This window comes from Micromys minutus (assembly GCF_963924665.1).
Source record: "Micromys minutus genome assembly, chromosome: 18".
Classification (NCBI taxonomy): domain Eukaryota; kingdom Metazoa; phylum Chordata; class Mammalia; order Rodentia; family Muridae; genus Micromys; species Micromys minutus.
Genome location: NC_137953.1, coordinates 46,184,813 through 46,195,027, shown reverse-complemented (window position 1 = coordinate 46,195,027; position 10,215 = coordinate 46,184,813). Strand labels below are relative to the sequence as shown.

Here is a 10,215-nt window from a genome sequence, read left to right as displayed (position 1 = left end):
ATGGCAATTCTGACATTCCTTCCCCCAGCTCTGGCTTCTCAGAGGCCCTGCTGTGTGTGAAGAGCTCTCTGATAGCCTAGCAGGAGACACTGGGCACTCATCTTAGAGGAAATGCTATGAACAAGCTGCCTCTTCTTTCATAGTTGCTAGTGAGTCAGAGGTGGTTACAAGTACACACACTCGTGTATGTTAGCTCTCTAGAGGACACTCTGGAGAGGAAACCAAGATCTAGAATGTGTTCCAATGTATCTTGTTTTATACAGAGGGTGGTCATCAGAAATGGCTCTCCAAGACTGTGCCCTCACATATTGGGATCTCTTGGGCCCAAGGGTCTTAAAAGGAAGCACCTAATGCATTTATACACTAGACATTTAAAAATTCTTCATAGGGGTCCAATCTGTACTCTCCTCTGTGAACAGACTCTGGTCTAGGTTGGGAGTTAGATGGGCTGGTTTCTTCCTGGGTGAAGCTTGATGTGTGCTTAAGATGACTGTGATGCATACGTACTTCTGGGGACTTTTAGGGAAACTCCCAGAACCAGAGATGGATGCATTAGGAGTAGTAGATCCTAGTGGTCAAGAGTCTCCTTGCAGATGTTCACTGGTTGTGCCATAGACCCTGATACCCCAGTGATCTTTGGGACTGTGACCACTTTTGTTCTCAGATAACCCTTACACTATCATCAATGGCTCTAGGCCTCTGTCACTGAAGATGTATGTTCTCTTTATAAAGACTGCCTCATGTTTTTTTTTTTTTTTTTTTTAATAAGGTTTACTTAGAAACTTAACAGGCCCCATAATTTAATAGTGTGCACACATGAAATTTTAATTTATTGAATATGTGCTTTGAAATCAACTTTCTCTTGTTAAGGCGCTATTTACATAGTGACATTTTCTGAGCCAAACAACACTGAGGCACTCTATGTCAGGTTGCAAAGGATCCTCAGAGCTAGGCTTGTTGATTACTGACTTGTGAATGTTATTTTGTCTCAGAAAATGCCTGCATATTTTTCATGATGAAAAAGAAAGTTGGAAAGCTTAAGAAAATTATAAAGGTCTGAGCAAGTTATATAAGGTATGAAAATGGTTAGAATTCAATACGTTGATGTCAAAGCTCTGCTTAAATCAATGGAGTTATGACCCATTCTCCCTAACAATTACAAAGACTGTAAGAAATGTTTATTTAATCAAAATGAATTTAAATGTGTGGTTGTCAGTGGCATTCTGGGTGTTCAATAAACATACTTGGAGACCATACTAATGTGGTCAGAGGGATTAAAAAGGAAAATATATTCCACTTTCCCCTCCAAGAAGCATCTCCCTTAAACTGTTTCACTGTAAGGAATCACCATTTCTGTTGCTCAGGGAGGCCCTGGAGACTCCACCCAGTTTACTCTAACCACTGTCCAGTCTACAAAGGAGCAGGGCGGGGGAGTCCATCCAGGATCCTCCATGGATGTTTCCTCCAGGTTTCCAAGGGAAGCCATGGCTAAACGAGGCCTCAGATTACCCTCACATGGAATGAGCACAGTTAAAAGGAAGGTTAGATGCTCTCAAGCTCAAGTGACTCCCAAGTACCATATCTTCAACAGGCCTTGACAAGAAAATATATACATGATTAATTTTGTCTGCCTGTGTGGTATTTAACACGTAGCAGGATTGTATAATAATAAAAAAAAAGGATTGGTGTATTTCTTGAACAGTTAAAGAGACTATATTCTCTAGATATTATGTTTTAAACCCATGTGAGATGTTGGTTAGACAACCATTTCTCACTAGTGATTTTCTTCTTGATGAAAAAAATGGTGCCCGGATATAAAATGTTATAACCTTGTCAACTCAGCTCCACATTATCTACCTGCACCCAAGAGAGACAATCATTTGGTTCTTGGGCTAAACTGATTTTCTTTCTCCCTCTTTAGAAGCCATGTGAAAAAGACCTCACTATGAGCCTGGTCCTTCCAACAGCCACCAGTGTGTCTGAGAGCAGGTCCCGGGCTCTTCATACTCCAGACCAGCCTTGGATCAGTTGCTACTACGTGGAACTTTTCTAAAAACAGTCACCGATCTTGTTTATAATGAAGTGTCCCTAGTGTTCTCCTCTCTCCTCCTTTAGACTTCTACTTCTACAGGGCCATGTGGTCCTTTACATGGAGCCTCAGATATATACCGCCAGTCAAAAAAGGACCGATTCCAGGAGCCCACCTCATGGGAGTTCCCTCTTTTTTGGAAGACACTCCCCTTGACTACGCCCCCTTACAGCATGAAGCAGCCAGAGCAGTCATCACCCTCATTCCTGACAATAATTGGTGTCGATCTCTGAGATGGAGAATGAAGGTGAGTTAGATGGACACAGGTAGACTAGGAAATTGAGAGCAGGCTTCCTGTCATGAGTCTTCTTATTCTTAGACGACATTGTAAGAACAAAAGAAAAGGTGTGGAAGCTGAGAAACTATAGGGAAGGGAGGACATAATGGGACTATAAAATACCTAAGCCAGAAGCCTTTTAGAGAAATTCTATCTAGCCTTAGGTATCACCTATCCTAAAGGAATAAAGCTGTTCCTTCCACCATCTCCATGGCTTCTGTCTTTCCTTTCATTCAGATCTTGGTTTGTGCAAGGGAACAACTCAACCATCTCCTAAACCAACAGCATCAGCCTTGCTCTATAACTCATGCCTGTGGCTGTCACAATGCTTCACATGAATTCTCTAGAAGTAGATTGTGTTTTAAGGGCGGTGACATTTATTGACTTTGTTGTAAATTGCAATGCTAGCCTGGCTAAATGGCTCAATTTTTAACCACTGGTTGAGAAACACACACACAGACACACACACAAACACACACACACACACACAAGGAGACACAAATACACAGAGGAGGGGAGTATATTGCAGAAACAGAGACAGAAAAAGAATATAAATGAATAAATGTAGGTGATCAGAGAATCCCAGGAAAATTTGCAGGATGTAAAATAAAAAATATTAAGCAAGTCTATTATCAAAGGGGATGAGTGTTTAGAGTTCCTGTAACTTTAGAAGTCACTCTGTAATATGGAAGAAGTGCTGCATTCTCTGATCAACAGACTTGTCCAAGAGGCAAACAGACCAACAGCAGTTGTCCAGATCTATGTCTGGCTGTGAGATTCTTTCCCTAGGGAGTCACAATCAGCAGCTGTCTCTTATAAGACCCCATGACAACAAAAGAAGATTCCAGTGGAGCTCACACTGAGGGATTTATTGGGCTTTACTTCTGGAGGACAGGATGGGTAAGGGGGTGCTGGCAGGATCCTGGGTGACCCTAAAGCAGCCTTGGTGAGGGTTTCCCTATACTACACAGATGGAGCCCCTTTTTGATATACCTTGCCCAGCCTATACATTCTAGCACATTCTGACAGCCTAGACCAACAAGGGCAAACATGCACACAAATGTCTGGGGAATGACTGCCAAGTCAGGTGAGGGTCTGATGACTTGCCACTTCATCCTTGCATGAGGGAGCATCGAGTCTCAAGTCCAATTCTGACAGACCACTGATAGTAACTGCAGCTTGTGTGATGAAGATAGTGGCTGTTTTGTTTGAATGTGTGTTCTACAATGGCCCGAATGTCGTACTGTAGAAATTCAGTACAGTAGAGGCAGATGATGGGAGTCCATCTTCCCACCTATGAAGCCTAAGGCAATGATTCGAATGACTAAATCACGAGTGCCTCTCACATTAGTGACTTCTCACCAGTCACACACATTACCTTAGACTTGAGTAGGTATGAGGACTTGTAGGATGGCATCCAAACCCCACCACACATAAACTTCTAGGAGCCAGCCTGTTTGGAAATTTCCTTCTTTCCTCCATACAGTGTTCCACAGTGCAACAGGTTCTGTTAGACTCACCACCCCCGCCCCTCCCCTGCACTGCTCTTATGGCTTCCCAGCCTATTGTACAGTTTTACAGGGCTATAACGATCAACCCTATCTGCACAGAAAAACTTCAGACCAAAATGCATCACATACCCGGCAAAGCATGAGCCTGAGTCGTGCACTCCTTTTCCAACTACTATGAGACAAGTCTTGCTGCTCACCCCAGGCTGACTGCTATATATCAGACTTGATGGACACCCCTACACTTGCCACTAAATACAAGTGCATGAGCACATGCACACACACACACACACACACACACACACACACACACACACGTGGTGGAAGGTGAGGGAGCAAGCTGTGAGTACTATAGGAGTGTGGACAAATGGAGCATAACAGAAGCAGTCAGACCATGGTGCACCCACTCGCTTTGCTCTTCTCTAGTGTGTGTGCACTGATGCTGAGTGTCCCAATCTGACTTTCCCACAGTGGCAGACTGACCTAGAACTGTAGGCTCAAGAAGACATGACTTATGCCCCACATTGCTTTTTAGTCAGGGTATTGGGTGGGCTATTTATTTAGCTTAAATATCCCCATAACAGTCTGCCATTGAAGAAAGTCAGAGCAGGAATTCAGAAAGGGACAGGAGCCATGGAGGAACACTCCTCGATGGTTTGGGTCCATCTTCCTCCTTCCTTCCTTCCTTTTCTCTTTTTCCTTTCTCTCTCTCTCTCTCTCTCTCTCTCTCTCTCTCTCTCTCTCTCTCTCATTCTTTTCTCACTTTACACTCTCCTCACTGCCCTCATTCCCAGTCACCCTCTCCCACAATTCTTCCCCCATCCCCCATCCCCAACTCTTCTGAGAGGGTGGGACCCCCTGGGTATTTTATAATCTTTTAATAACCTTGGTTGTGTATTTATTCAGCAAAGGAATGACACTAGGACACTGATCAATGCCTAGTTCCTCTAACTGCTAGGAATCAGCTTGTGCCCTTTAATAGTAGGGGTGGTAAGTGTTTAATAGTAGGCATGGTGGGTGTTTAGTAGTAGGGGTGGTTGGATGTTTAGTAGTAGGGGAGGTGGGTGTTTATTAGTAGGGGTGGTGAGTGTTTAGTAGTAGGGGTGGTGGGATGTTTAGTATTAGGTGTGGTGGGTGTTTAGTAGTAGGGGTGGTAGGGTGTTTAGTAGTAGGGACTGTGGGGTTTTCATCAGTTCTGCTGTATATGTGGATGGTACTCTGGGTACACTGTGTGCAACTTTAATTTCCAAAAGCCCAAATATGGCTCTGCAGAACCCACCGGAATCAGAAGCTTTGAAGGGCATTCAATTCCTCGGAGTTGGCACAACTCTGGTCTGCACATGTCCTACTGTGACCTCATGAGGGTCCATTGTGACAGTTCCCCCCAGCAGATATAAAGGTGGGGCCTGCCCTGGCTCTCTGTGGGTATAGAGAGGAGGAGTAGTTTTACCTGTGCGATTCACTTGTGGCTAGTGAGATTGTGTGAGCTTTCCAGTTTCTGATAGATTTGTGTGTAGGGTGTTTGTGTGTGTGTGTGTCAGAGAGAGAGAAAGACAGACAGAGAGAGTGAGAGAGAGAGGGAGAGAAAGAGAGTGAGAGAGAGAGAGAGAGAGAGAGAGAGAGAGAGAGGGAGAGAGAGAGAGAGAGAGAAAGTGTAGTTGTGTAGTTGTATGTATTGTATGTGTGTATACCTGCTTCTGTAATTCTGTGTCTGTGTGAAATCATCTACAAACTCAGAGACAGCTGCTGGTAAAGTCTAGAGCTAAGCCTTCAGTGCTGTACAAAAGGTATGTTGGTAACCTTAATCTCTGAAGCAGAGCCATTTACTGGCCTGTTGTTGGCACATAGGCTAGGCTTTTGGCCAGGGAGCCCCTAGGATCTGCCTTGGGCTGAGATTAAAACTAATGACATTAGGCTGGTTTCGTTTGGGCAGGTCTTTGGTTTTATTTTTGTGATGGGTAGTGGTACTTTGCGTTTAATTCAGAACCCCAGGCTTCAAAGCAGGTTCTATACTGAGACATCTTTCTAACTCATGGACACTTGTCTTGCTATATTTAAATTTATTTAAATTTTCCTCTTTGTTTTTCTGTTTCTATTCTTATTTTCCTTCTGCTTTTATTTTTCTTGGGTGTTTAGTGTGTTTTATCTGACTTGGATTCCTGTCATAAATTTTAAATTTTTAAAATATTTTTTGATTTTAGGTTTATTTAATCTTTTCCTTTACAAAATAATTATTGAGTCCTTGTAATGTTATTGCCCTCTGGAGTTTATGCCTAATTGAATGTGACCAGTTCTGGTTCCTAATTCTTTTTATTTCTCTGGTTTGCTTTTAACTTTTGCTTCTCTGTTTCAATTTAATTAATGAGTTTTCTTTGCTTCTGATTTGGTTTTGATTTCTTGAGGGGTCCTGACTTTGCTTTGATTTCTTTGCTCTTCTAATTAGTTGGTCCAGTTTTGGGTATTGGTTTTAAATTTTTTGTGTTATTTTGAGATGTTTTTTTCTCAATCATCTCTTCTTCCATTCATTTCCCTCGTTATTCCTGACTTCTCGGCTTTATCAAATAGCATCTGCAACACTGCTGAGCTGTGGTCTTTCTATTTTACTAAATTGTGAGCTAGGTCTTGGTTTGGGGATCAAGGTTGGGTTTCTCTGCGTGTACCATCGCGGTCTGGGTTAATGCTGCTTGTCTGTGTGGTTTTCACCTTGTCCTTTGTTCTTCCTCTTCATCCCCCTTATTCCCGTACTTTCCTCCCTCTTGTCTCTGTAAGTTTCTTTATCTCCCTTTTCCTTTCTCCCCAGAGCCAGGCTTTTTTTGGCAGTCTCGTCTCTAGCCACCATGTCCACTGAGAGTGAGGACAAGTCGTCAAAGCCCAGCGAGGAGTCCTTCAGCTTGTTCGATGAAGAGGTGTTCACCAGGCAGTACACCGTCCTGAAGAACCTGAGCCAGGGCGGCAATAACGAAGTGAGGCTCTCCTTGCACCGCCTCACCGGCACACAGGTTGCGGTGAAGGCGCTGGTGAAGCATGAGAGGGGGGCGGCGCAGGCACTAAGTGTGTCGGAAGTCGAAATCATGAGGGTGCTAAACCACCCAAATATTGTTTCCCTTGTACAAGTGATGGAAACAAAACAGAACATTTACCTAATTATGGAAGAGGCCCAGGGAAAGTTGCTATTTAATCGAGTGCAGGAGGCCGGATACCTGAAGGAAGATGAAGCTAGGAGCATATTTATCCAGCTGCTCAGTGCCATATGCTACTGTCATGACAATGGAATTATTCACCGAGATCTGAAGCCTGACAATATAATCGTGGATGAGTGGGGCCAGGTTAAGATCATTGACTTCGGGTTGGCTGCCAGATTCTTGCCTGGGCAAAACCTGAAAAGGCTCTCTGGATCCTTGCATTCCATTCCTCCGGATATATTCCTTGGCCGCACATATGATGGGCCCAAAGTAGACATGTGGGCATTGGGAGTACTTCTGTATTTTATGGTGACTGGGCTTGCTCCTTATAGAGCGACCACCTTTTCGGAACTGAGTAAAAAAGTCTTGCAGGGAAGGTACCACGTTCCTTCCTATCTCTCTAAAGACGTACGAAGTATCATCGGCATGCTGTTGACAGTAAACTCAAGGCAGAGACCAAGTGCTCAAGACCTCTTAAGTCACCCATGGCTTCAAGGAGAAAAGACTTTACCATTTCATTCCAATGGTGATACCAGCTCCCCAGACCGTGACATAATGGTAGCCATGGAAAAGATTGGGTTTCGCTTGAAGGACACCATAGAGTCATTAAAATGCAAAACGTTTGATGAAACTATGGCTACATACCTCCTGCTGAGAGGTCAGGCATCTCAAAATGATGCTAGTGGTGTCCAAAGAAAGATAATGAAGCCAGGGGCGGCACCTTTCCCTTCGAGAGCAGACCCTGACATTTTCCCTCTGCCTCTCAAGAGAAGGGCAAGTGAACCTTCCCTTAATTCAGTCAGATCCCCTGAACAACATAATCTAAGACAAATCGGTGAGACAGATTCTTCTTCCCTTAAGGGCAGAAGTTACAAACGGTCCATGACCGCCCCTTGTCTGTCCTTTCAAAGAGACACTACAGTGAATGTAGCGACCACCAGCTATTCCACTGGCTCCCCGGCAGAAAAAACCTTAAGTGGCCCAGAAAGAGGTGGGACTTCAAGCCCCCCACAGCCCAGGGGCTGGGCAAAATGGAAGAAAAGAATTGGAGCATGTTTCCGGTCCCTGTGCTGCTGTGTATCACCTCACAGAAAGGTGTGCCCCCAAAACTGAGAGGGCACCATCAGATGACAGGAGGCCCAGGCATGGCTCAGGTACGTCGGTAGATTTGCTTATTTTTTACTAATGTCTTACATATAGATAGTTCCTGATGAAGTTCTCGAGGTACAGTGACTTACATCTAGTTGTATCTAGATCATGTGGGATGTGAGTGTTGGTTCAATTAAACACATGTACCATACTTTCTTACTCCAAAAAAGGCACAGAGGTAGCACTGAAACCACCCACATGCTCTGGCCACACATTTGACCTTCTCCTTTTGAGTTTTACAGCTCTTAACTGATTGGCCTTTCCTCCCCCCAGGGCAAGCAGAAGCCCCACCAGTCAGCAGATATGCCTGTCTTCCAAACTTCCTCACCATGGCACTTGCTTCTGGCTGATGACCTCATACCCAGGCTACCTGACATCAGAGGAAGAGAAGAGACTCCAGAGCCACAAGCCTGCTTGTCAGAGAAGGAAGGAGGAAGACTGATGCTGCCCTGGAGACCTTCCGGAAGTGGACCACCCAGGACTTGATGCTCCAGCTCAGGCTGGGAGCACATTCCTGCTCCTCCCACTAAAACTCAACATGCAGCTGCAGCAGAGGGCCTGGCTCTTGTGGAGTTGTGCCTCTGAGACCTGCTGCTTCTGGGACCTGCCCTTCACAGAGGACTGTTCTTCCTTGCCTTCCTTGGCCTCCTAGAGCTAATGGTTATATCTCCCAACCTTCATGATCAGTATTCTACTGCTGAAAGACCCCTGTTAAAAACAATAAATGCTATTTCGGTAAGGTTGTCACACATGGGGCAGGCTAGGTCAGGGTCCCAGGTGACCAAGCAAGATACTGGTGGGCAACAGCCTATTCAGAAGACTGGCGCGTGGACCAAGGGACAGTTTCTTTTTTATAGGGTTTGGGGGGGCAGAAGAGAGGTACAGAAGCAGAAGCATAGTAACAGGGTTCTAATTGGCTAGTTTAAAGTGGCCACGAAGTGAGCCCAAAAATATGGCTCTAAGGACACGGCTCCTGGTACCATCCAGGGTTGCAGCTACCAAGGATAGTTGCTTTGGGCTTATCTAAGTGTGGGAACTGTGGCAGAAATCTGGCTCCAAGGACACAACTCCTGGACCAGTCCGGCCTGTGGCTTATCTGAAAGCTGGGCTTATCTGAGTGTCTTCCTTTCTTTGTCTATTGTAAGCTGGCCCAGGTTAAGCAAGTATTACAGGGACCAGATGAGCTACCTTCAGTGTTTCTATAAAGGTTAAGGAGGCATACAGGAGATATACTCCCTATGACCCTGAAAATCCAGGGCAGCAGATTGGCATGTCAATGTCATTCATTTGGCAATCGGCCCCGGACACTAGAGTAAAGTTACAGAGACTGGACAATCTGCAGGGATTCTCAGTGCAGGATTTGCTTAAAGAGGCAGAGAGAATATTTAACAAGAGAGAGATGCTGGAAGAAAGAGAAGATAGAGTACGTAGAGAAAGGGATGAGAGAGACAAGAAGAGAAATAGGGGCCTGAGTAAGTTGCTAGTCACTGCCATGCAGAAGAATGAGAGAAAGGGAAATAGGGGAGATGAGAAGAGCCGACCCAAATTAGATAAAGACCAATGCACTTACTGCAAGGAGAAGGGACATTGGGCCAGAGAATGCCCTAACAAGAAGCCTCGGGAACCCCGGAAGCAGCGACCGCAGACTTGCCTCCTGGAAATAGATGAAGACTAGGAAGGTCAGGGTCAGGAGACCCCCCACCTCCAAGCCCAGGATAATTCTTCAAGTCGGGGGGCAACCTGTCAACTTTCTGGTAGACACTGGAGCCCAGCATTCAGTTCTTACCAAGACCCCAGGCCCATTAAGTCCCCGAACAGCCTGGGTCCAGGGGGCTACCGGCAGTAAGACCTACTGATGGACTCCTGATAGCTGAGTGGAGCTGGCCACTGGGCAGGTAACACATTCCTTCTTACATGTTCCTGACTGCCCATATCCCCTGCTGGGGAGAGACCTCCTCACCAAATTACAGGCCCAGATTCACTTTAAAGGGGAAGGAGCGACAATCACTG

The 10,215-nt window shown here is 45.2% G+C and overlaps 1 protein-coding gene across 1 annotated transcript; it reads left to right on the top strand.

Moving 5' to 3' along the window:
* Window positions 1-6,711: 6,711 nt before the first annotated feature.
* On the top strand, window positions 6,712-9,880 carry LOC308432664 (sperm motility kinase Z-like; the record flags this gene model as incomplete). Its single annotated transcript, XM_080932436.1, has 3 exons — window positions 6,712-7,714; window positions 7,918-8,210; window positions 9,413-9,880. The coding sequence occupies 3 exons, from the start codon at window positions 6,712-6,714 to the stop codon at window positions 9,878-9,880; spliced, it is 1,764 nt and encodes a 587-aa protein (XP_080788562.1).
* Between the last annotated feature and the right edge of the window lie 335 nt (window positions 9,881-10,215).